Source organism: Hyperolius riggenbachi, chromosome 3, assembly GCF_040937935.1.
Source record: "Hyperolius riggenbachi isolate aHypRig1 chromosome 3, aHypRig1.pri, whole genome shotgun sequence".
NCBI lineage: Eukaryota > Metazoa > Chordata > Amphibia > Anura > Hyperoliidae > Hyperolius > Hyperolius riggenbachi.
Genome location: NC_090648.1, coordinates 109091372 through 109118562, shown reverse-complemented (window position 1 = coordinate 109118562; position 27191 = coordinate 109091372). Strand labels below are relative to the sequence as shown.

Sequence of the window (27191 nt, the reverse complement as noted above, 5' to 3'; positions counted from 1 at the left end):
GCACTGCAGGTGAAGAAGCGTCTCACCCGTCTCCAAGCCCTGGCGCATCTGAAAGAGAAAGAATAAAGGTTGCGTCACATGAGGGAATAAGGACACATGGCAGGGATATGCCCCAGATACAAAGCTAACAACACCAATGACTTTCTGAAGCCTATAAAACGTGCATCAGTCCCCTCAGTGGGTACAGAGCGCAGGATGATGTGTGTACCTGAAGTCTCTGCTTTCTTTCTATTCTGCAGGCTGAGGCACTCCTCCATTATTCCCCTGCTGAGCCCTGTGAGGATGAGGAGGGGAACACACAGAGCCGCAGTCTAATGGGGGAGAGGCAGCCCTGTGAGGCTGAGGAGGGGAACACACAGAGCCGCAGACTAATGGGGGAGAGGCAGCCCTGTGAGGATGAGGAGGGTAACACACAGAGCCACAGACTAATGGGGGGAGTGTGTCAGCCAGGACAGCCGAGTTGCTACACTGCCAATAACTCTGCAGGGGCCCCGGGACCACAATGCAGTTGGGTAATAAACATAAATATGGTGGCCTCCATATACCTCTCGCTTCCGATTCCCTTTAAAGGAGAATTTACCCGCATGGGAATTAAATAGGAAGAACTTTTTTTGTGGTTCAGGAATGATCAGCAACAATACCCCTCTAGTCATAATTCAGGCTAATACCTGCTAGAGAGCTCATTAGAGTGACAGATACCGTGACAGAGTTGCAGGGCTAATACAATCAGCCAGAGGAACAATAGACTCTGCCTGTGAGAACTTACAAGATAAGGTGGCCATACACTGGCCCGATTCCCGGCCGTTTCGACAGCAGATTCGATCCTGGGATCGAATCTGCTGCCAATCGTTCGCGGTAAACGCCGCCGACGATCCGATTTCCTCCCGAAATCGGATCGGTCCGTCGATCGCGCCGTGCGGGAAATTACCCTCGATCGCCCGCGGTTAAGTGCGCGTCGCTAGCGGCGGCCGATCCGATGAAAAATACATTACCTGATGCGGGCTCCCGGGCGTCTTCTCTGCATCTTCTCAGCGCCGCACCCGCTCCATCCCGGCGCTTCCTGGGTCACTGCAGTGACCCAGGAAGTTCAAATAGAGGGCGCTCTATTTGAACTTCCTGGTCACGGAGTGACACAGGAAGCGCCGGGATGGAGCGGGTGCAGCGCTGAGAAGATGCAGAGAAGACGCCCGGGAGCCCGCATCAGGTAATGTATACGGGGGGGGGGGGGGGGGGGACAGGCGGCAGGAGCAGCTGAACAGATTGTGATCGGTTTCAGGCTGAAATCGATTCACAATCTGTTTGCAGTAAAGGCAGCCATACGATCCCTATCTGATCAGATTCGATCAGATAGGGATCTGTCAGCTGGTCGATCTGATGGCACATCGACCAGTGTATGGCTGCCTTAATATAAAGGTTCGTACACACGTCGAACTGTAACAAGCTACCAGTCATCAGACCCGTCCCGTTCTAATGAGAGTTTGCCGGTGTGTACAGTGTCATCAGGCTGATAAGGATAGCATATTGCAGCACATTTATATATTACACACACTTGTACACATTCCGGGAACAACGCCAGGGGTTTCGTCACTTGTCCTGATATCGCTGCCGGTTACCACTGGGACCCGATAAAGCAAGTCGGCCCTACATCTTGCAGCATGTCCGATCGACTCATGTGACCAATTTCAACAAGAAATTGGTCGCATTGTCGGTTGAGCATGCAATTGGCGGCACCAATTTTCATCTGATTTCGATTATAATAATCAAATCGGATGGTTAATCGTCCGCCAAGTTGTCTGATGTATGGCCACCTTTAGACAGGATGCGCTTTGAGTCCTATGGGAGAAAAGCGCTTTACAAATGTTATTGTATTATTGTATTATAGCTTTTCAGGGACACAAAAAGCAGATTTCAGTGATCTTTGGAAGCAATTTAAATGCTAAGCAAAAAATATTTGAAAATTAACCACAGTAACTAAAGTTGAGGAACACTTTTATTGAATTCTTCACATAGTAGTTCTTTAAATTAGGATGAAAAACAAAACATATCCATTAAATGTGACTTGTCACCCTTCTGACAGGTTTCATGTAGACAGCTAAAAAACACCCCAGGGGAAGTATGTCCAGATCTGCCCTAATAGGAGGAATAACTACCCCACCACACAATCAGGGCCGGTTTCCACTACAAAGTGATGCGAATGCGGCTACCTCCCGATGCGGAAGTGTATTGGAGGAGATGGGAAGCGGCTGCGGACGTGCGAGAAGCATGCTGCAGATTCTCCGATCGCTCCGCACATCATGCACACACCGGAAACTCTTCCATTGCTGTGCATGTGTTTCAGGACACCTGCGGTGCGATGCGGCTATGTAGCCGCATCGCACCACTCCTAGTGGAAACGGGCCCTCAGAGTCTTCCTGTACTGTCCCTGATCATTCCAGTCGGGAATAGCATGCAGGAGGAGGAGCTTATCACAACCCATTTGCATAGTGTTAGAGCCTTCAGCAGAGGTCACCCACTGTGGACCGACTCTCCACACTGATCAGTAGTGGTCAGTGTTGCTCTTTGACATGCACATTGCTATAGGAGCCCCACTGTGTACTGTACAGAATCAGACTGGGAAGGTAGAACTGAGGTGGAGGTGATATGATGGCTGGGCAGTCATAAGCCATAGATTTAATCCTGATCTATCAGGAAGTGACATCACAAGGAGGGAGCCTATAGGAAGCGCTATAGATGGCCACACCTATAGACAGGTTACAGGACAACTTACCTTGCTCTCAGAGTCCTCCGCGGAGCTGGTGTTGGCTCTGCCGGTGGGGCCTCCGGTGGTGATCCCTCTGCTGGTCCTGGAGTGGGTGGCCTGGAAATGGAAAACAGAGGTAAGTGTAAGGAGGCTGTGGAAATCTTCAATGGATATAATACAATTCTTATCATGTATAACCGGCTGGTGGGCAGATCCCATACATGGACACCAAATGGTCAATTAGATGCTAATTATTCTTGCATGCAAATTTAATATAAATTGTATGCAGCTTGGAATTGGGCCAATCAAAAATGACAGGAAGAACATTTGTTTTACCCAGTTTCAAGTTGCATGAAATTTGCATGCAAGCCGGAATTGTATGCATTTCACTAATATCTTGTGATTGGCTCCCATTGTTATCCTACACCTGCATCCATTTTATAAGCTAACCATCAAAGTCCATAATCATTAGTAGCAAGTATTGGAGAATTACTTACTGGTCCTCTGCAGCTGGTGGCTGGTTGTCCTCTGCAGCTGGTGGCAGGATGTCCTCTGCAGCTGGTGGCGGTGGCTCGATGTCCTCTGCAGCTGGTGGCGGTGGCTCGATGTCCTCTGCAGCTGGTGGCGGTGGTGGCTCGAAGAAGCTGCAGAAAAGTGAAAGAGAACTATCAGTCACACAGTAAAAGCTTTGTAGGGCTAAGGAAGGAAGAAATAGCTTGTAATCTGTTTATTCTCAAGAAACAGCAAAGAGATACATATATGTAAAGACTCCTGCAAGTACTTACGGTTCAGCGCTTCCATTCACTTGTTTGGCTAATAAAGTACTTACATTGGATCCTCGATGTAGTCGTCTCGGATCCTGCAAAAAATGATAAGAAATAGCAGGAATTAATATTTTTATTATTTATTGGATTTATATAGCGCCAACATATAACGCTGTGCTGATGCTAAGTCACCTCCTTCCTCTAGTGCAAGGAGCTATAGACCCTCCGGACCACCCCCACCTGTCCTTTCCCCGATCCCCCATGTCCCCCTCCAGCACCCAGGAAATAATAAGCTGCTGGGGGGGACAGGGATGATTGGGGGAAAGTATTGGAAAGGCTTAACAGAGGCACTTTTTTCTAATGCATTTCTGCAGTAAGGTAAAGACTGAATTGCTGTACTGTGAATACTAATGTTCACCACTAGAGGGGCCTGGGGAGACTGCGTTCAGTCATGGAAGACCCCAATATAACACCTAGGCAAGGGCGTAGGAATAGTCATAGCAGCTGCTATGGGGCCCTGGAGCAGAGGGGGCCCAGGTGGTACTTGATGTATTCAAGTGACCATGTACTATATGCAGTGTAGATCACATGAGAATGCAAATCTCCCAGTTACCTCATATCCATAGGGGAGGGGTAGGTGGTCATATCCATAGGGGAGGGGTAGGTGGTCATTTCCATAGGGGAGAGGTAGGTGGCCATATCCATAGGGTAGAGGTAGGTGGTCATAACTATAGGGTAGAGGTAGGTGGTCATATCCATAGGGGAGAGGTAGGTGGTCATATCCATAGGGTAGAGGTAGGTGGTCATATCCATAGGTGAGAGGTAGGTGGTCATATCCATAGGGGAGAGGTAGGTGGTCATATCCATAGGGGAGAGGTAGGTGGTCATATCCATAGGGGAGAGGTAGGTGGCCATACCCATAGGGGAGAGGTAGGTGGCCATACCCATAGGGGAGAGGTAGGTGGCCATACCCATAGGGGAGAGGTAGGTGGTTATATCCATAGGGGAGAGGTAGGTGGTCATATCCATAGGGGAGAGGTAGGTGGTCATATCCATAGGGGAGAGGTAAGTGGTCATATCCATAGGGGAGAGGTAGGTGGTCATATCCATAGGGGAGAGGTAGGTGGTCATATCCATAGGGGAGAGGTAGGTGGTCATATCCATAGGGGAGAGGTAGGTGGCCATACCCATAGGGTAGAGGTAGGTGGTCATATCCATAGGGGAGAGGTAGGTGGCATTTCCCAAGTATGCCTCCAATTTATGGCCCCATGAAAGTTTTGCTATGGGGCCCCATAATGTCTAGCTACACCACTGCACCTGGGCATTCCCTACCTAAATACCTCCTTGTATCACTGAGGGCCCAAACGAAAGAGGTGTGACTGCCATCCCCAGTGCTAATGGGGGAAATAGTGGAGCTGCTTGTGTATTGCTGTGTATTGTGTATATGGGAATACTCACCTCTTCACCACTCTCCTCCAGGCATCTTCCTCGTCGTCTCTATAAAAGGAAACAAATATAAAATGAGGTTACAATCCTTGTACAGCAATCTAATGCAGGTCAGACTATAAGATTCAGGTAATACTTACGTGAGGGGGGGCACCGGGTGCATCTCCATGGCAAATATGAGGTCAGCAGCCACGGCGGTGATGATCCTAGGAAATAAGACAAAGGGCGAGGCGTAACTTTTTATGTTATTGATGAATAAACTCAAAGGTAATACTTACACAGCAACTCAAGAATGGAAAGGAGTCCGGATAAGCGGCTGGAGGCTGGAATGTAATACATGTAATGAAGACACGTGATCACAGGGCCAGCTTATAGCATGGCAGATGTTATAGAGCATTAGTAGTGGGTCTCTTTCACACCATCCCTGTATATCTCCATGGCTATACAATGTCATGTAGAACAGGTAGGTGATTGGACACGCTGTTGTCTATAAAATGTCCCAGAGAGCTGATTGGTCAGTGGTAATACTTACCCCCACAGGTTCTCGGGTGTTGGGGTCTGCATGTCTTCGTAAGATCTGCAGGGAATAAAGCAGACATAATCTCAGCATACAAGTAAAAGACAACCAACTGCATCTTACAAGTATTGCCTGTGTGTGTCCTGCCCATCTGACTGCACACGTATCTGACAACTAACTGCAACTTACAAGGATTGCCTGTGTGTGTCCCACCCATCTGACTGCACACGTATCTGACAACCAACTGCATCTTACAAGTATTGCCTGTGTGTATCCCGCCCATCTAAATGCACACGTATCTGACAACTAACTGCATCTTACAAGTATTGCCTGTGTGTCCCCCGCCCATCTGACTGCACACGTATCTGACAACTAACTGCATCCCAGTCTACACAGACTATCATGGAATCTTGATGCAGCCCCCTCCTATCATGTCACCACCCCCTCCCATTAGATTGTAAGCCTTTGGCAGGGCCCTCCCTCCTTGTGTATCCTATCTGATTGTGCGTTCTGCTCATCGATTAACATGAACTTGCATTACTCAGACTACTACTCTAGTGCATGATCTGGCATTGTGTGTCTTATTGCTTATTCCCTGTATTGTGTTGTCTGTAACCCCTATTATCAATGTCTGCAACCTAATTTATTGTACAGCGCTGCGTAATGTTGGTGCTATATAAATCCAATAAATAACAATAATTAAATACTTACGGCATCGGTCCATGGTTTCTGGTCAGGCGGTTCTGCACGATGGCCAGGCCAATCCTAAGCAATACAGGAGACAGAATGATTACATGAGCCATCATATTATCATAGCACATCTGTATATAGTCAGATCTGAGGAGTATTAGTGACCTCGGCCTCATCCTGTAATGAAGTGATGTGTGATGATTTCATATGTTCACCTTCCCACAATAACATTACACATACAGTAAAAACATTTTATAAACAAAAAGTGAATAGTAGATGTGATACTCACTCAACACTTGGTTCGTCCAGGATGTCCCTGATGAAGAGGGCGGAAGCCAAACGAGTAGCAAGGTAGCTGAGGGATGAAAGAGAGAATAATGAACTATCTTTGCTTGAAATGGGACTCTGACATGTTTTGAACATGTACAACAGCAATCTTTCCATCTTCTGAACAATACGGGAACGCAAGTCAGTGAAGGTGAGAAAACTGCTATCACTAGTCTATGATAATGGCCTCAATTCACTACGATCATACTGGAGCTAATAAGGCAAGAGAAAACTTGCTACAAACAGTGAGAGAGTTAGCTTATCTCTTCATTCCTTAAGTTACCTCCTCTGTAGTTAAAGAGGCACTATGGCGAAAAATTGTAAAAACAACAGACAAATAAGAAGTACGTTTTTTCCAGAGTAAAATGAGCCATAAATTATTTTTCTCCTATGTTGCTGTCACTTACAGTAGGCAGTAGAAATCTGACAGAAGTGACAGGTTTTGGATTAGTCCATCTCTCTCTCTCTCTCTATCGATATATATCCATCCCATGTTTTTACCCTCTAAACTCTAAAGGTGCGTCTTATATTCTGAAAAATATGGTATATCACACATAGAACGCATGTATATCACACATCTGTTTATACTATAAGTGAAAATAAACAGGTAAAACTAAAAAAATTTGAATATCGTGCAAAAATCCATTCATTTTAGTCATTCAAATTAAAAGGTGAAACGGATACATGAAATAAGAACCCATTGCAGGTGTTTCGGATTAATTAGCTGATTAGAGTCTGACACTTTGAGCCTAGAATATGGAACATTTTCACACTATTCTAATGGTCTGAGATTTTGATTTCGGGGTTTTCATAAACTGTAAGCCATAATCATCAAAATGATAACAAATTAAGGCTTGAAATATCTTGCTTTGCATATAATGGGTCTATTTCTTATATTAGTTTAACTTTTTAAGTTGAATTACTGACATAAATTAACTTTTGAGCGATATTCTAATTTTTCGAGTTGCACCTGTAGGCTTTGTAGACAAAGAAAAATGACTTACAGCTCGTCTCTTTCAAGGCCTGAAAATAAAAGAGAGAACATGAGTGAGATTATTCAGAAATATCAGGCACAGAATAGAGTATTGTAGGCTTTGTGGGATAAGCTGGTCCTCCCCTATAGTAACAATAGTGTCCTGCACTGACTACACGATTGTCGTCCCCAGGGCCAGGACAAGGTCCCCCCATTCAATTGTGCCCACCCCAGTATAGGTAAGAAATGCACCTGCAGTAATAAAAAGCAACTACCCCTTTCCCCCAGTATAGGTAGCCAGATGTGCCTCCAATATTATGTAGCCCCCCACCCAGCAAAGGTAGCCAGATGTGCCACCAGTAATACATAGCCTAACCCAGGCATGGGCAAACTCGGCCCTCCAGCTGTTACAGAACTACAAGTCCCACAATGCATTTGCCTTTATGAGTCATGACTGTGGCTGTCAGACTCCTGCAATGCATTGTGGGACTTGTAGTTCCGTAACAGCTGGAGGGCCGAGTTTGTCCATGCCTGGCCTAACTCCACCCAGAATAGGTAGCCAAACTGCCTTCACACACCCAGTATAAGTTGCAAGATGTGCTTCCAGTATTAGATAATCACCCCACCCAGTGTAGTTGGCCAGGTGTGTCTACAATATTAGGTACCCTTTCTCCTCAGTATAGATAGCAGATGTTCCCCCAGTATTAGATAGCCCCTCCTCAGTATAGCTAGCAGACATGCCCCCAGTATTAGGTAGTCCCCTTCCTTACTAAAGATATCAGATGTGCCCCCAGTATTAGGTAGCCCCCTCCTCAGTATAGATAGCAGATGTGCCCCCAGTATTAGGTAGCCCCCTCCTCAGTATAGATATCAGATGTGCCCCCAGTATTAGGTAGCCCCCTCCTCACTATAGATAGCAGATGTGCCCCCAGTATTAGAAAGTCTCCCTCCTCAGTATAGATAGCAGATGTGCCCCCAGTATTAGGTAGCCTCCCTTCTCAGTATAGATAGCAGATGTGCCCCCAGTATTAGGTAGCCCCCTCCTCACTATAGATAGCAGATGTGCCCCCAGTATTAGAAAGTCTCCCTCCTCAGTATAGATAGCAGATGTGCCCCCAGTATTAGGTAGCCTCCCTTCTCAGTATAGATAGCAGATGTGCCCCCAGTATTAGGTAGCCCCCTCCTCACTATAGATAGCAGATGTGCCCCCAGTATTAGGTAGCCCCCTCCTCAGTATAGATAGCAGATGTGCCCCCAGTATTAGGTAGCCCCCTCCTCAGTATAAATAGCAGATGTGCCCCCAGTATTAGGTAGCCCCCTCCTCAGTATAGATAGCAGATGTGCAGGGGTGTAGCAATAGGGGGTGCAGAGGTAGCGACCGCATCGGGGCCCTTGGGCCATAGGGGCCCCGAAGGGCCCTCCCTCAACTACAGTATTAGCTCTCTATTGGTCCTGTGCTCATAATAATCACTTCTATAGGTACTTTGAATAGTGGTAATCATTAACAAACTGTTCCCCATCCCCTTCTTGCACCTCTGACACTGTAGTTGCCATTGGCAGGTTTTGGTGTGCCGTATAAATGGTTATGTATAGGGTGCTTGGGGGGCCCCATTGTAAAACTTGCATCGGGGCCCACAGCTCCTTAGCTACGCCACTGCAGATGTGCCCCCAGTATTAGGTAGCTCCCTCCTCAGTATAGATATCAGATGTGCCCCCAGTATTAGGTAGCCCCCTCCTCAGTATAGATAGCAGATGTGCCCCCAGTATTAGGTAGCCCACCCTCCTCAGTATAGATAGCAGATGTGCCCCCAGTATTAGGTAGCCCCCTCCTCAGTATAGATAGCAGCTGTGCCCTCAGTATTAGGTAGCCCCCTCCTCGGTATAGATATCAGATGTGCCCCCAGTATTAGGTAGCCCCCTCCTCAGTATAGATGGCAGATGTGCCCCCAGTATTAGGTAGCCCTCTCCTCAGTATAGATAGCAGATGTGCCCCCAGTATTAGGTAGCCCCCTCCTCAGTATAGATAGCAGATGTGCCCCCAGTATTAGGTAGCCCCCTCCTCAGTATAGATAGCAGATGTTCCCCCAGTATTAGGTAACCTCCTCAGTATAGATAGCAGATGTGCCCCCAGTATTAGGTAGTCCCCTCCTTAGTATAGATAGCAGATGTGCCCCCAGTATTAGGTAGCCCCTCCTCAGTATAGATATCAGATGTGCCCCCAGTATTAGGTAGCCCCCTCTTCAGTATAGATATCAGATGTGCCCCCAGTATTAGGTAGCCCCTCCTCAGTATAGATATCAGATGTGCCCCCAGTATTAGGTAGCCCCCTCCTCACTATAGATATCAGATGTGCCCCCAGTATTAGGTAGCCCCCTCCTCAGTATAGATAGCAGATGTTCCCCCAGTATTAGGTAGCCCCCTCAGTATAGATAGCAGATGTGCCCCCAGTATTAGGTAGTCCCCCTCCTTAGTATAGATAGCAGATGTGCCCCCAGTATTAGGTAGCCCCTCCTCAGTATAGATATCAGATGTGCCCCCAGTATTAGGTAGCCCCCTCCTCAGTATAGATATCAGATGTGCCTTCAGTATTAGGTAGCCCCCTCCTTAGTATAGATAGCAGATGTGCCCCAGTATTAGGTAGCTCCCTCCTCAGTATAGATAGCAGATGTTCCCCCAGTATTAGGTAGCCCCCTCAGTATAGATAGCAGATGTGCCCCAGTATTAGGTAGCCCCCTCCTCAGTATAGATAGCAGATGTGCCCCCAGTATTAGGTAACCTCCTCAGTATAGATAGCAGATGTGCCCCCAGTATTAGGTAGCCCCCTCCTCAGTATAGATAGCAGATGTTCCCCCAGTATTAGGTAGCCCCCTCAGTATAGATAGCAGATGTGCCCCAGTATTAGGTAGCCCCCTCCTCAGTATAGATAGCAGATGCGCCCCCAGTATTAGGTAACCTCCTCAGTATAGATAGCAGATGTGCCCCCAGTATTAGGTAGCCCCCTCCTCAGTATAGATATCAGATGTGCCCCCAGTATTAGGCAGCCCCCTCCTCAGTATAGATATCAGATGTGCCCCCAGTATTAGGTAGCCCCCTCCTCAGTATAGATAGCAGATGCGCCCCCAGTATTAGGTAACCTCCTCAGTATAGATAGCAGATGTGCCCCCAGTATTAGGCAGCCCCCTCCTCAGTATAGATATCAGATGTGCCCCCAGTATTAGGTAGCCCCCTCCTCAGTATAGATATCAGATGTGCCCCCAGTATTAGGTAGCCCCCTCCTTAGTATAGATAGCAGATGTGCCCCAGTATTAGGTAGCCCCCTTCTCAGTATAGATAGCAGATGTGCCCCCAGTATTAGGTAGCCCCTTCCTCAGTATAGATATCAGATGTGCCCCCAGTATTAGGTAGCCCCTCCTCAGTATAGATAGCAGATGTGCCCCCAGTATTAGGTAGCCCCCTCCTCAGTATAGATGGTAGATGTGAGTAAACTCTCGATCATACTCCAATTGTAGCTCTGCCATTACCGTTGCTGGTCCTGTGTGTGTACAAGACTCATACTTACAGTCCAGATATCCGCCATTTTCAAAATCAGACTGAAAAGAGAAAAGTGGAAAGACACAAGTTAGTATTTCATGTTTTTACATTATATTCAACAACAACAACAACAACAACTTTCATCCATTCCTCACATGCTATGTCGGGTGTACTTACTGAGTCACTGTCTGAAACCTCACGGTCCTCACTGTAATGAGAGAAACAAAAACTGTGTCAGATACAGGAAGAGTAAAGTAACACAAATAGCAATACTAGGGAGCCTCTGTGGCAATCCATCACCCCCCTCCCCAGACAGTATTAGGTAGGTTCTGTGGTCTCTTGTTACATCCCTCCTCCCAGGTAGCAGCATTAGGTAGCCTTTGTGGCCCCCTCCATCACCCCCACCCCATACAGTAGTATTAGGTAGCACTTGTGCCCCCTTATCATTCCCAAATTATAGTATTAGGAAGCTTTTGGGTCTGCCCACCCCGATAGTAGTAGTAAGTCATTTTTGGCCCACTCTTAATGCCCAGATAGTTGTATTAGGTAACCTTTTAAGCCCCCCTCCATAGTAGTATTCAGTAGCCTTTGTACATCCCCCTCCATAGTAGTAATAGGTAGCCTTTCTGCTCCCCCATGGAAATATTATGTACACTTTGTACACCCTCAATAGTAGTATTAGGTACCCTTTGTACACTCCTTATAATAGTCTTAGGTGGTCTTTGTGCACCCCCATAGTAGTATTAGACAGACTTCATGCACCTCTCATAGTAGTATTAGGTAGCCTTCATGTACCCCCCATAGTAGTATTAGGTAGCCTTCGTGTACCCGCCATAGTAGTGGGGGTGCACAAAGACTACCTAAGTCTTTGTGCACCCCCATAGTAGTATTAGGTAGCCTTCATGCACCCCCCCCCCATAGTAGTATTAGGTAGTCTTTGTGCACCCCCATAGTAGTATTAGGTAGCTTTCATGCCCCCCCCCCCCCCATAGTAGTATTAGGTAGCCTTTGTGCACCACCCATAGTAGTATTAGGTAGCCTTCATCCACCCCCCATAGTAGTATAAGGTAGTCTTTGTGCACTCCCCATAGTAGTATTAGGTAGTCTTTGTGCACCCCCATAGTAGTATTAGGTAGCCTTCATGCACCCCGCATAGTAGTATTAAGTAGCCTTTCTGCACCCCCATAGTAGTATTATGTAGTCTTCATGCACCCCCCATAGTAGTATTAAGTAGCATTTGTGCACCGCCCATAGTAGTATTAGGTAGTCTTTGTGCACCCTCCATAGTAGTATTGGGTAGTCTTTGTGCACCCCCCATAGTATTAGGTAGTCTTCATGCACCTCCCCATAGTAGTATTAGGCAGTCTTTGTGCACCGCCCATGGTTATACTCACATGTCTATATCAAGGTCTATAAGAGAGAAAAAAAACAGGAAAGTAAATTCACCGGCTACTGCCGCTCTATATGGACATCAATCTATTACCTCTATATAAAGACACTATTGGTGAGATGCTGCACATGTATTGATATACTTACACAATCTGCAGGCTAGTGGCCGAATGATCCACTGTTCGGATTGGAAACTCCCTATATAAGAAAGAAAGCAAGATATTATTAGCTATTGCTAATGTTACAGGAGGGTTACTAAACAGCATATGGATATACTCACAACATGGATGGAGGGCTCAAAGTTTTCGGGTCCTCAAGGTCAGACATAATTCTGTAGAGAAAAGAACAAAAGAAACATTAAGATCACATGGTCTGTATGACGTCACATCAGCCATAGTGATGTAATAACATTTTCCAATGCACAATATTACATTATAAATTGAGAACCCCGAACTACACTCTGAGCCGCAGCCCGGAAGGGTATATGCAAAGAGGGCATCAGGATCCGGCCACATGTAGCCCGTCTTCTTATACTGGGGGAGCACTCTCTGGCTACTTATAGTGGGGGGCCTCTCAGGCAAGCTATACTGGAAGGTCTCTCTGGCTAACTATACTGGGGAGAGCACTCTCTGGCTACCTATACTGGGGGGAGATTTCTCTGGCTACCTATACTGGGGGGAGATTTCTCTGGCTACCTATACTGGGGGGAGATTTCTCTGGCTACCTATACTGGGGGGAGATTTCTCTGGCTACCTATACTGGGGGGAGATTTCTCTGGCTACCTATACTGGGGGGGGGGGGGAGCACTTTCTGTCTACCTATAGTAGGGGGTTCTCTGGCTACTTATAGTGGGGGCCTCTCAGGCTAGCTATACTGGGGAAGCACTCTCTGGCTACCTATAGTAGGGGGCTCTCTGGCTACTTATACTGGGCAAGCACTCTCTGGCTTCCTATAGTGGGGGGCCTCTCAGGCTAGCTATACTGGGCAAGCACTCTATGGCTACCTATAGTGGGGACCTATCTGGCTATCTATAGTGTGGGGGAGGGGGGGTCTCTGGCTACCTATAGTGGGGACCTCTCTGGCTACTTATACTGGGGGAAACACTCTCTGGCTACTGGCTACCTATAGTGTGGGGGAGGGGGGCTCTCTGGCTACCTATAGTGTGTGTGTGTGTGTGTGTGTGGGGGGGGGGGTCTCTGGCTACTTATACTGGGAGAAACACTCTCTGGCTACCTATAGTGGGGGGGGGGCTCTCTGGCTACCTATAGTGGGGACCTCTCTGGCTACTTATACTGGGGGAAAAACATTCTCTGGCTACCTATAGTGGGGGGGGCTCTCTGGCTACCTATAGTGGGGAACTCTCTGGCTACTTATACTGGGGGAAACACTCTCTGGCTACATATTGTGTGTGGGGGGGGGGCCTCTCTGGCTACCTACACGAGGCCAGCGGGGTGGTGGCTCACCCTACTGCTGCTGAAATTGTGGGCAGCTTTAAATACTTTTCCCCCTTTGAGTCGGAGGAACCCGGAGAGACACATAATTCGGGGTTCCAAATTGCAATGAAAATCCCACTGCACCGCTATAATGTAATAACATTACATCTACGGTGGAACTCAAATCAGGCACTATGCAATTGCGAGCATGCGATGAAACCATCTGGGCAGTGTGAGATCTCTGTTATTGGAGAACCTCGTTCCACCCTGCCAGGGGAGCATACAGGGATGCCACTAGACTTTCAGGGAAAACTTTTTAAGGGAGGGGGGACCACAGGTCGAATGGGAAAATGTTATAGAGTAAAACTACATAATGGGGATGCAGTGAGAACTATTACAATATACTGTTTAACCACGCCCACTTTTAAGATGACACTTTCTACATAATACAATTGTTAATTAACCTCCCCCTCTAAACTTTCTCCCTAATTTTTATCATTAAAAATACTCTCAATATTTTCTCATTTTAAATTGAAAAGTATACACTGTAGCAAAAAACATCTTTATTTCAGAGTCAAATATCATCATCATAAACTGTGACAGGAAAATAATTTGTTTTATAGTAAATAGGAGAAAAAGCCCCCTCCCCCAATTGATAAAGTTATTACTAATTAAATAGGGACATAGCTGAAAAGTCAAAACTGCTCTGGTCCATAAGGGAAAACAAGGTCTGGATGCAAAGTGGTTAAAGCCCTGCCCACTTTTAACCTGTTGCCGACTGCTACACGCCAATTGGTGTGAGCAGTGCGGCAGCCCCAGGACCGCTCCATTGGCGTGAGCGGCTGTCTATGGGGCTAGCAGGAGATCACGTGCATGCTGCGCCCGCATCTCCTGCTCGGGGGGGCGGAGCTCCGTCCCGCCTTCAGTCTCCGAGCGGCGATTGCCGTCTAATTACTTTGTACAGCGCTGCGATCTATAGCAGCGCTGTACTGGGGACAGCCGTGTGACACAGCTGTCCCCCTGGGACACAGGGAAGCGATCCGCTGTGATAAGCCGATCGCGCTGACAGGCTGGCGGGGGGAGGGAGGGTTATACAGTTGATATAAAAAAAGCAAAATGTTATTGAAAAAATAACATAAATAAATATTTATAAAAAAAAACAAAAACACTGGGGGGGTGATCAGACCCCACCAACAGAGCTCTGTTGGTGGGGAGAAAAGGGCGGGGATCACTTGTGTGCTGTGTTGTTTTTGCCTTAAAGATGCAGTGGCCTATTTAATTAAAAATGGCCTGTCACTGGGGGGTGGGGGGGATTGGGGGGTGGTGGGGGGGTTTAACACTGCCGTCCTCAAGTGGTTAAACCAGGGGTCCTCAAACTAAGGCCCGCGGGCCGAATGTGGCCCCCTGAGGCTTTTTTACCGGCCCTCCACACACAAAATGTATTATAGATACGGTCAGCTACATCTTTAAATATTGGTGGTCCGCATATAGAATGAAGCCAAAAAGCAGTAATTCACTGGTTTCCAATCAAATTCCACATCAGGTGACACTGCTGTCCAATTGGACTGAAGGTTGTCACCTTAGTATGCATCACTGTCTGGCCCGCAAAGACTTCTATGTACACTCCGGCCCCCCAGCAGTCTGAAGTATGTTGACCCGGCCCTTGACCCAAAACGTTTGGGGACCCTTGGGTTAAACCATAACTAATAATACTTTCTAGGCACCTTTTATTTCCCTTGTTTACTTGTGGACGTGTTTTTACAATCATTGCAGTTCTACGGAAAAAGAAAATAAATAATGCACAAAAATATACCTTCATTACAAAATTGCCTTCCATCACCATACAGTGTAGCAGTAAGGTCTGGTTCACATTAGAGTTAAAAAACGGTCTGTTCCTGGATCGGAAGGGAACGGATCATAGCGGATGGGATCAGATCCAATGTTAACCCGTTTACATCCGTCCGTTCAAACGGATCCGTTTCCGCATGATCCGCTGAAAGGACCGCACGTTTCCTGCTGCACTAATTTTTCAGGACCGCTGAGCCCAGCGGAACAGAAACGGAAGCTGAAGCACTGCAGTGGGGCAATGAGAAAACGGAAAGTTTCTTCACACTAGTGAAAAAACTGACCGTTCTAAACAGAAAAATACACTTTAGGGTTGGGGGTCTGGGGGGGATAATGGAACATAAGCAGCGGAAAGATAATGGAGTAGCAACGTAGTGAAAACAGATCCAATTGGCCGGTGATAAGATCTATTTTCACGGATCCGTTTGCCACTTCAACGCAAGTGTGAACCAGGCCTTACACAATTTAAGTTTTACAATAAATGGGATAACAGCCAGAGAGTTTATTATCTACTGTAGCACTTCTACAATAATAATGGGTGAAAACTGAGAAACTGCATTTTTTCATGTTTTTCTTCTTTCTCTCTTTTATATGCATATGAAATAAAAACTCCTGAGGGGAAAAAAACTCAAAGGATGTCTAGTTTGTACTGAAAAAAATGCTTTATAGATCACTAAAGGTGCCCATACATCAACTGTATGGGCAGATCCACCAAGAGACAGATCTCTCTCTGATTGAATGTGATCGGAGAGAGATCTGTTGCCTGCCCATACACCACAGGCCAATTCCTGATCGATTTTACCATGAAATCTCTCGGGAATCGGTCTTGTGACACCACATCCTGGGTGCGTGTGATGTCACACATGCCCACGTTGGGCCGGCAATCACGTGGGGCGAGTGTAACACAGAGCCAGCGATGGGCATGTAAAGTATACTGCAACAGGCATCAGGGGGGACATTTTACATTGGGGAGTGCCAGAGCTTCCGTTGCATTTGTCTCTCGTCCCGAAATCGCACGCCACTGCCGACGCGCACCCAATTGAGCAAATCGGCCTTACATCTACAGCCTGTCCTATTTATACATTCGACCCAAATTGGTTGCATCATAAATCAAACCTATTATAACGATTAAAACCGATGGTCAATCGGCCGCCCCGACACCTAATGTATGGCCACCTTCAGGTGTCATAAGTAGTGATAAAGTTACAGCTTATTAAATAAGGGCATAACTAAAATGTCAACTGTCCATACAGGGGAAGCAGGAGTGTGAAGTGGTTAATATCACTGCAATACTCACAGCAGTCGCTGGTCACAAAGTAGTCTTCCGCAGGTCAAAGGATTAGTAGATACGTCTGTAAATGGAAAGGAGACAGTTAAAGGACAGTCCTCAGCAAGTCTATACGGACACACATATGACTACAGGCATGACATCAGTGTTTGTAGTGCCATAAAGCAGCTGCTGTGCCTGTTACTAATGCTACATCTCTATGTATCAGATAAAAATATCAGCACAAGCCGCCCTCAGTATAAGCCCAGCAAATTCCAACTTCATATCTACAGGGTGAGCCATTTACAGTGGCTTGCAAAAGTATTCGACCCCCTTGAAGTTTTCCACATTTTGTCACATTACTGCCACAAACATGAATCAATTTGATTGGAATTCCACATGAAAGACCAATACAAAGTGGTGTACACGTGAGAAGTGGAACGAAAATCATACATGATTCCAAACATTTTTTACAAATAAATAACTGCAAAGTGGGGTGTGCGTAATTATCTGGAGTCTGCCATGATCGAACCTGTTGGAATCATTTGACCAACGGTCTGTTACTGTTGTATGTGTGTACATATAATTAACCGACGTACAATGATCATTTTTATTAAAGCACATGCGTGAAAGTATCGCCTGCGTAGTAGTGCGACCAAAGAACACAGGCGCGGGTTTTCCGCACATTTGTACTAAGAGCGGTCGTTCCTTAACCTCCTTGCCGGTTATCCCGAGCTCAGCTCGGGGTAACCTGCGCAGGAGGATTTCTCGGGCCCCGCTGGGCCGATTTCTATCAAATAAAAAGCAGCACACGCAGCCGGCACTTTGCCAGCCGCGTGTGCTACCTGATCGCCGCCGCAACGCGGCGATCCGCCGCGTGCAGCGGCGAAAGAGGGTCCCCCCAGCCGCCCGAGCCCAGCGCAGCCGGAACAAACAGTTCCGGCCAGCGCTAAGGGCTGGATCGGAGGCGGCAGACGTCGGCTGACGTCACTCCGCTCGTCGCCATGGCGACGAGGAAAGCGAAACAAGGAAGGCCGCTCATTGCGGCCTTCCTTGTTACTTTTGATCACCGGAGGCGATCGAAAGTGCGCATCCGGAGCGCCCTCTAGTGGGCTTTCATGCAGCCAACTTTCAGTTGGCTGCATGAAATAGTTTTTTTTAATTTAAAAAAAACCCTCCCGCAGCCTCCCTGGCGATTTTAATAGAACGCCAGGGAGGTTAATGTTACATTTCAAAAAGGTTTATATACGTTTAGAATACCTCTCATGCTATTGCACGGTGTTCCCTGTCTGCCCACCGGCCAAGCAGGAAGTGACATGCACTTGCCGTCACTTCCTGCTTCGGGTTTGCGGAAGTGTATGGTTAAAATATGCTTCCACGCATGTGCGCCGCAACGTCATGTTGCTGAATTTTTACAAATCCAGGCGTCGCCGGAGACTAACATGACTTCCAGGCCGATGCAGATCGCAGCAACTCGACACATCGCCACAGCGCTAACGTGGTTTTTGACCTGCGTCAGGGATTCGTCACTTCTGCCGCGTCGCGCCATAACGTCGCAGTATTAAAGTCTCCATAGCCTTTCATAGCACGGCGGTGGGATGCAGTAAGATTACCACACTACCTCGGTGTGAAAGGGCCCTGAGGGATAATAAAGCAGCCCATGTATTGGCCTTTAGTATTTCCACTGCACATTTATTACGTTTCTTCAGTGATTTTGGGGCATTTTTTAACATCACTACTTTAACATTAAAGGGGTTCTGTGGAGTTTTAAAAGAGCACAAACAGACACTTACCCGGGACTTCTATCGGTCCCCTGTGGCTGTCATGTCCCGCACCGTCCTCCTCCAATCACTCGTTCCCCGTCATCGGTCAATTATTCGTCTAACAAGACGAATAGTGCGTGCTTCCGCTGGCGTCTCGGGGACCTTACTGCGCAGGCACAGTACGCTCCAAGAGACGCGAGCAGGAAAGAGCTTATAGGCCCAGAAGACCTGACACAGACTCCGCCCCCCACTAACTGCCACTCTCCAGGCTACATGTGCTTATCATGCTGATAAACACATAAACACAAATTGCTGAAACCAATCAACTTCAGGAAATAATCCTAAAGGGGCCCATACACTTACACGATTTTTTCCCGCTGATATACAGCAGATTCGATCACTGTGAAATCATTGCGCAAACGCTGACCGAACGATCGATTTCCATCCAAAATCGATTGTTCCCGTCGATCTGTCCACGTGGAAGATTTCGCTCGATCGCCGGCGAGTCGGAAGTGTGTCAATAGCGGCGTTCGAATGTCCGACGACCGACGCTAGTGGCAATACATTACCTGTTCCGCTGGCGCGTGTCCCTTCTCCGCGCTGGGCTTCGGCTGGCTTCACTTCTTCCTGTGTCGACAGGAAGTTAAAACTGTAGAGCGCCCTCTACTGTTTAAACTTCCCTCGACAGGAAGTAAAGTGAAGCTGGAGCCCAGAGCGTAAAAGAGACAGCGTAGACCGGGGGACTTGCGCCGGCCGGATCAGGTAATGTATGCGGGGGCGGAAGCAGCGGCAGCTCCACAGACTGTGAATCGGTTTCATAGTGAAATTGATTCAAAATCTGTATGCAGTGTAGGCAGCCAATAGATCCCTCCTTGATCAGATTCGATCACAGAGGGATATATCTGCTGGTCGATCTGGTGGCAATCGACCAGTGTGTGGCAGCCTTAACCTGCAGAAGCCATTACAGAGGCCTCATATGACATGTGTAGCCATAGTGTAACCCTTCAAATTATTTTTTACTGACAAACTTCTCAAAATTTACTGGCAAATATATATATATTTTTTACTGACACCCATTCCTGCAGCATGGAAAGGGCTCAGCGCTGAAAAAATGGGCATAGCCATGCAACATAATGTGGGCGTAGTTGTGAACCAAATATACATAATCTAGTGCTAGATACCCACAATGCAATGTTCTGACAGATTTACTGTCAGATTGATTATTTCTAACATGTCCGATCTGATTTCTGATCGATTTTTTGTTCATTTTGTTCGGAAATCAGATTGAGAATGTTGAGATTAATCAATCTGACTGTAAATCTGTCAGAGAATTGCGCAGTAAAGTTGGGGATGACAGTGTTGTTGGACTGCAATAACAGCATATGTGACAACACACAGTGCCCAGCGACACACACACTGAGCTCCCATAGAAAAGTGACATGGCAGGCTTCCACTAACCTCTCAACTGGGCATAGCAACAGCTGCAGTTTAGGGCTCGTTCACACTAGGAAATCGCAAAACGCAAGTGATTACCGCTAGTGTTTTTGCAGGAGTGATTTTTCCCGCTATAAACGCAGAAAAATCACTGGGCGAAGTAGTTTTGGGAGCGATCGCGATTAGTGGTTCTATAGATGATAATCGCGATTGCTCCAGAATCGCTGGCAAAACACTGCAGGTAATGCGTTTGCGATAATCGCAAAAACGCCCGCGGTCCAGGCAGTGAGAACACTGCCATAGGGTAGAATAGGAGTAGCCTTTTGTAAAAACGCTAGCAGTTTGCGCGAATCACACGATTCCCGCTTAGATGTGAACGAGGACTTACAGAAGACTGAGAAGAAACTGGCAAGCAAAACTGTGGTGTGGTTTGCCCCCCTTCATTGCTCCTCAGGTATGGTAATGCTGAGCCCAGTCCATAGCATGCCAGTGATGCAATCCTCACAATTATAAAATAAATCTAGCAATGAGCAGAATGAACAGCATAAAAAGCAGAAATTAATTAGAAATTAATTTCTATTCAGGTCTAATGTATTATACTGCAACCCTATGTTGGAACCGAATATGTAGCAAAGCAGACACAGCACTGGTCCAACTAATGTAAAACACACATTGATCATCACTGTGTCACTGGCTGCAGTAGTGTCTCTGCTGCCCAGAGCTGTCTCACTAACCCACATGACATGCTGCTCAGTGCCAATCACCGCCCAATATCTCAGCAGTTATTCCACCTGTACACCCCAAAGTTTGAGGGTAGGGAGGGGGCCCCCCGATTTGGCCATGCGCAGAATATCAGCCCCCCAGCCCTGCTGGTTCACAATATAGGTTCTTATACTCTTATCTCGGGAACCAGCAGGGCTCCTGGGCTGTCATTTGGCACAGATGTATATCGGGCTGTCCCCTCCTTACCCTCAACATTTGGGATGTGTGGGGGGGAATACCTGCAGAGATACCGCCCCCAGCATAACACAGAAGGGAAATCCACACTCATCAGGCTGGCTGCTCGGTAATCCCGACTCCTCATTCGCTGCAGTGCTAGACGGAGGGGCGGGAGCTACGGAGGAAGGCAAAGGCTGGGCTGCAGTAGGCTGGCTGAGCCATGGGGCGGGACTGATTCCTGTCTCTACTGATTCCTGTGTCTCTGTAAACACTCCCTCCAGCGGCCCCGCCTCCCCTAGAAAGATCCGAGCTGTACTACAAACCAAATGTGTTACCGACCGAGAGAGAGGGAGGGAGACTCGGAGAGGGAAAGAGAGAGAAACGCTCGAGCAGGCAAAACACAGCGGCGGGGAAGGGGGGGACACACGGAGCTAATTATATAATCGAGGGTTAAATACACATATTTATCATTATAAAGAAACATTCAGGTCCACTTTGAACCATAAATACCATCAATTTGCAGCCATAACCTCAGAGACCCCAAATCATCATCTACTCACCTCCAAGGCACAGCTAGAAGTGATCAGAGCATGCCACCTAACTGCCAGAGCATGCGACCTAACTGCCAGAGCATGCGACCTGGCATTATGACATACCAGAGCATGCGACCTGGCATGTGCAACAGGCGGCACATGCCAGGTCGCATGCTCTGGTATTTCATAATGCCAGGTCGCATGCTCTGGTATGTCATATTGCCAGGTCGCATGTCCTGGCAGTTAGGTCGCATGCTCTGGCAGTTAACCACTTCACAACTGAGGGGTTTTACCCCTGAAGCATCCGAGCAATTTTCTCCTTTCAGCTCTCCTTACATTCATTCGCCTATAACTTTATCATTACTTATCACAATGAAATGAACTATATCTTGTTTTTTTCGCCACCAATTAGGCTTTCTTTAGGTGGGACATTATGCCAAGAATTATTTTATTCTAAATGTGTTTTAATGGGAAAATAGGAAAACATTTGGAAAAAAAATCATTATTTTTCAGTTTTCGGCCATTATAGTTTTTAAATAATGCATGCTACTGTAATTAAAATCCATGTAACTTATTTGCCTGTTTGTCCTGGTTATTACACCGTTTAAATTATGTCCCTATCACAATGTTTGGCGCCAATATTTTATTTGCAAATAAAGGTGCATTTTTTTCAGTTTTGCGTCCATCCCTAATTACAAGCCCATAATTTATAAAGTAACAGTCTGATACCCTCTTGATATAAATATTTAAAGAGTTCAGTCCCTAAGGTAACTATGTTTTTTTTTATTATAATTTAAAAAAAAAAAAAAATGTTATTACAAAAAAAAAAAATTGGTAACAGTTGGGGAGTGTGGGAGTTAATGAGTTAATTTATTTTGTAAAAGAATGTATTTGTATATGAAAATTGTTTTTGGGTGTATTTTTACTTTTTGGCCACAGTAATTTCTTGTGAATGCATCCTGTAAGCGTAGGAAGTACGCTTACCGGAAGTTCAGGGGAGCTGGGAAACTTTTTTTTTTTTCACAATGATCGCGCTGCTTCTCATAGAAGCAGCCGATCATTGCTGGGAGCTTAGATCAACGAACAGGAACGTTTTTTCACATTCATTGATCTCCAGGCGAGCGGGCGGCGGCGGCATGCACGAGTGCGGGAGCGCACGCACGTGTGAGCGGGAGGGCAGACAACGGCGGTAGCGGCGGGGGTGCGTATATCTATGCTCCGGGTGGGGAAATGAAGTTCAAAGGAGCGTAGATATACTGTACCCGGGCGGCGAAGTGGTTAATCTCTGGCAGGCAGTACACTCACAAGCAGTACACACATGGCAGTACAACACACGCACACACAGGAGAGAGGGCAGGCAGTACACACACAGGAGAGAGGGCAGGCAGTACACTCATAAGCAGTACACACATGGCAGTACAACACACGCACACACAGGAGGGAGAGCAGGCAGTACACACATGGCAGTACAACACACGCACACACAGGAGAGAGGGCAGGCAGTACACACACAGGAGAGAGGGCAGGCAGTACACTCATAAGCAGTACACACATGGCAGTACAACACACGCACACACAGGAGAGAGGGCAGGCAGTACACACACAGGAGAGAGAGCAGGCAGTACACACACAGGAGAGAGGGCAGGCAGTACACTCACAAGCAGTACACACAAGCAGTACAATACACGCACACACAGGAGAGAGGGCAATACACACACCAACTCGTTTGCTGCTGTGGGGCTGCTGCTCATGTACTGGCTGTGGCTGTCGGTGGGGTCACCCCGAGTTTGCTCAGACAGGTGCACTGGTGTCCCACAGAGGATTTGGGTGGGGAAAGCTGCAGGAGGGGCAGCTGTCCGGGCCGTGAGTGTAGCAGGCTGGAGAGGTAGGTGGATAGCGGCTCGTGCAGGACGGCCTCTTTCAGGCCTAGGGAGGGCACACACTACATGGCGGGCCCAGGCTTCCAGCAGCACATTGCAGCTGCCTTCATGTGGGACAGCTCAATACAGCCAGCGGGGTAAGACCTAACAGCAGCAGCAGAGCCACACTTTGTGACACACTATACAGCTTCCCGCAGCATTAACCAGTGCAGTTCCGTGGCCTTCCAAGCAGACAACTGACATGTACTGCTGTGGCCATGGAGACTGGCTCTGGAAGGTGCCGGTGAGCCTGTCATCTAGGCTGAGTTTACACATGGGCGCTTTTTGCCCGCGATTCGCTCTTTGCTGACAGCTGGGGATCAGCAAAGCGCTGCTGCACCAGTAGTCGTATGGCTACATATAGCATTTTCCCAGCCATTGCGTCACGATTCTCATTCATTGGAATCAATATTACTAAACGCTATCGCCAAAGAAATGTGAAACACTGCAATGCAAAATCAGAAGGCGATTGCGTTGCTGAGTGTGAACGGTGTGCTCAGTCTGAAGGGATGGAGAGGAGACTGAGTCCAGCCCTGCATCTGCGGGCCGGATGAAAAAGAGAAACAGGCCGTAGTTTGCCCACCCCTGGTATAGTATAATACTACAGTCACCTAAAGGATTATTAGGAACACCTGTTCAATTTCTCAATAATGCAATTATCTAATCAACCAATCACATGGCAGTTGCTTCAATGCATTTAGGGGTTTGGTCCTGGTCAAGACAAAATCCTGGACTCCAAACTGAATGTCAGAATGGGAAAGAAAGGTGATTTAAAGTGAACCTTAAGTGAGAAAAAAAAATTGAGTTTTACTCACCTGGGGCTTACCTCAACCCCCTGCAGCTGATCGGTGCCCACGACGAGTCGCTCTGATGCTCCGGGTCCCGCTGGCGGCCACTTCCGGTTTCGCCGTCAGGACCCGTCAGGCTGGGGAACGCGGCTGATACTACGCGTTCCCAGCCTAAATAGCACCCCTATGCGGCCATATGTCCGCATACGGGTGCCTATGCGGACATGTGGCCGCATAGGGGTGCTATTTTGGCTGGGAACGCGTAGTATCAGCCGCGTTCCCCAGCCTGACGGGTCCTGACGGCGAAACCGGAAGTGGCCGCCAGCGGGACCCGGAGCATCAGAGCGACTCGTCGTGGGCACCGATCAGCTGCAGGGGGCTGAGGTAAGCCCCAGGTGAGTAAAACTCCATTTTTTTTCTCACTTAAGTGCCTCTTTAAGTAATTTTGAGTGTGGCATGGTTGTTGGTGCCAGACGGGCCGGTCTTAGTATTTCACAATCTGCTCAGTTACTGGGATTTTCACGCACAACCATTTCTAGGGTTTACAAAGAATGGTGTGAAAAGGGAACAACATCCAGTATGCGGCAGTCCTGTGGCCGAAAATGCCTTGTTGATGCTAGAGGTCAGAGGAAAATGGGCCGGCTGATTAAAGCTGATAGAAGAGCAACATTGACTGAAATAACCACTCGTTACAACCGAGGTATGCAGCAAAGCATTTGTGAAGCCACAACACGCACAACCTTGAGGCGGATGACTCCACCGGGTACCATTAATCTCCACTATAAATAGAAAAAAGAGGCTACAATTTGCATGAGCTCACCAAAATTGGACAGTTGAATAGTGGAAAAATGTTGCCTGGTCTGATGAGTCTCGATAGAGTCAGAATTTGGCGTAAACAGAATGAGAACATGGATCCATCATGCCTTGTTGGTGGTGGTGTAATGGAGTGGGGGATGTTTTCTTGGCACACTTTAGACCCCTTATTGCCAATTGGGCATCGTTTAAATGCCACGGGCTACCTGAGCATTGTTTCTGACCATGTCCATCCCTTCATAACCACCATGTACCCATCCTCTGATGGCTACTTCCAGTAGGATAATGCACCATGTCATAAAGCTTGAATCATTTCAAATTGGTTTCTTGAACATGACAATTCAGTTCACTGTACTAAAATGGCCCCCACAGTCACCAGATCTCAACCCAATAGACTATCTTTGGGATGTGATGGAACGGGAGCTTTGTGCCCTGGATGTGTATCCCACAAATCTCCATGAACTGCAAGATGCTATCCTATCAATATGGGCCAATATTTCTAAAGAATGCTTTCAGCACCTTGTTGAATCAATGCCACGTAGAATTAAGGCAGTTCTGAAGGCGAAAGGGGGTCAAACTCCGTATTAGTACGTTGTTCCTAATAATCCTTTAGTTGAGTGTATATTGGTTAGGCCTCTTTATAACATGAACTTGTTAGTGCTAGATAACTGAGACTCTAGGCCTTGTGACACAGATGTCCCCCAAATGCTTTTTGTCCCCCCATCCCTGGTGCCTGTACAATTATACTTTACCTGCCACCGTCTGTGCGTGTCCTCGTACTTCCGCATTTATGCTCCCACCTGGTTGCCGGTGTTATGGCATGTGGAGCATGTGTATGTTGTCACACATGCGTCCCACACGCTATGTGCCAGTAGTCACGTTGGGCCTGAATGTGGAAGAAGGGCACAGACACTCAGCATGACAGATAAAGCATAACTGCACAGGCACCGAGGGGACATAAAACATTAGATGGGGACAGCGGCCGCACACTGTTACTGCCAGGCACACAATCGAGCATGACAACCCGAGATTTTCCAAGGTGTTCGATCAATACATTCGTCCAATTTACACCCGAAATTGGTTGAATTGTCAATCGGGAATGCTTTTGGCGGTACTGATTTTCATCAGATTCCATAATTATCAAATCTGTTGGCCAAAAGTCTATAGATGTATACAGCGAGGCGAAAGATGTCGGCCCTTTATAAACACTAATACAGTAACTCCCCTGTTATCCGGAAGTTTTAAGCAACCAGAAAAAAAATTGTTGTATTGTAATAATGACAGCTCTAGGAACTAGAGCAGTGATGGCTAACCTTGGCACTCCGGATTTGACAACACTACAAATCCCATCATGCCTCTACCTCCCCGAGTTATGCCTAGAGCTGTCAGAGTATTGCAATGCCTCATGGGACTTGTAGTTCCACCACAGCTGGAGTGCCAAGGTTAGCCATCACTGAACTAGAGCATCTGGAGCTCAGGCTGCATTGCCCCCTCTAGCCAGTAGGGGTCTCCTGTACCGCCCCTCTCCAGGAAGCAGATGTGTGAGTGGTAGAGGCATTGGGTTGGGAGTGAGAGCAGCCAAGTCATAACCGGGGAGAGGCAGAGAACAGGAGCCGGCCCGGCTGTGTACACCCGCCCAGGTGGCATCATGCCAGGTCACATGGTCCGGCACAAATCTCTGCAGTAACATGGCTGAGGCAGGGTTGCCAACCTGATTTCTAATTTTTCACACACAAAAGCCTTAAAAAATCTGGACATCCAACATTTTGGACGGACAGAGTCAGATGCACACTTTAAGTTGTGTTGCAGGTGAAGCTTTATTGTGGGTGTGGTCACACATTTTAAGGCTACATTAATGGATTCAACAGGGTATTTCACACCCCTCTATTAACAGATACCCACATTGACAAATGCAGCCACTGTGTGCCCACCAATAGACAAATGCAGCTATCGTATGCCCCCAATAGACAAATGCCAGCTGCTTTCTGTCCCTAATCGACAAATGTAGCCATCGTGTGCACCAATCAACAAATGCAGCAACCATTTGCCCCAAACTGACAAATGCAGCAACTGTTTGTTC

The 27191-nt window shown here is 47.3% G+C and overlaps 1 protein-coding gene across 3 annotated transcripts in view; it reads right to left on the bottom strand.

Moving 5' to 3' along the window:
* LOC137561100 (tropomyosin-1, isoforms 33/34-like) overlaps window positions 1–21340 on the bottom strand; it is a 21680-nt gene extending 340 nt beyond the window's left edge. The window contains exons 1-16 of one of the 3 annotated variants that reach the window (XM_068272353.1): window positions 21167–21340; window positions 16953–17007; window positions 12658–12708; window positions 12525–12575; window positions 11166–11196; window positions 11017–11047; window positions 7489–7507; window positions 6447–6512; window positions 6179–6232; window positions 5483–5527; window positions 5091–5156; window positions 4963–5001; window positions 3570–3599; window positions 3238–3384; window positions 2768–2857; window positions 1–48 (exon numbers count right to left, since the gene is read on the bottom strand). The exon at window positions 1–48 is cut by the window's left edge and continues 340 nt beyond it. In XM_068272353.1, the coding sequence (XP_068128454.1) occupies window positions 1–48; window positions 2768–2857; window positions 3238–3384; window positions 3570–3599; window positions 4963–5001; window positions 5091–5156; window positions 5483–5527; window positions 6179–6232; window positions 6447–6512; window positions 7489–7507; window positions 11017–11047; window positions 11166–11196; window positions 12525–12575; window positions 12658–12708; window positions 16953–17007; window positions 21167–21203 (860 nt within the window). In that variant the 5' untranslated portion in view covers window positions 21204–21340. Of the gene's footprint in view, window positions 49–2767; window positions 2858–3237; window positions 3385–3569; window positions 3600–4962; window positions 5002–5090; window positions 5157–5482; window positions 5528–6178; window positions 6233–6446; window positions 6513–7488; window positions 7508–11016; window positions 11048–11165; window positions 11197–12524; window positions 12576–12657; window positions 12709–16952; window positions 17008–20853; window positions 21041–21166 lie in introns of those variants that run through there. The other 2 variants (XM_068272354.1, XM_068272355.1) reach the window with 2 other exon arrangements.
* Window positions 21341–27191: the final 5851 nt, after the last annotated feature.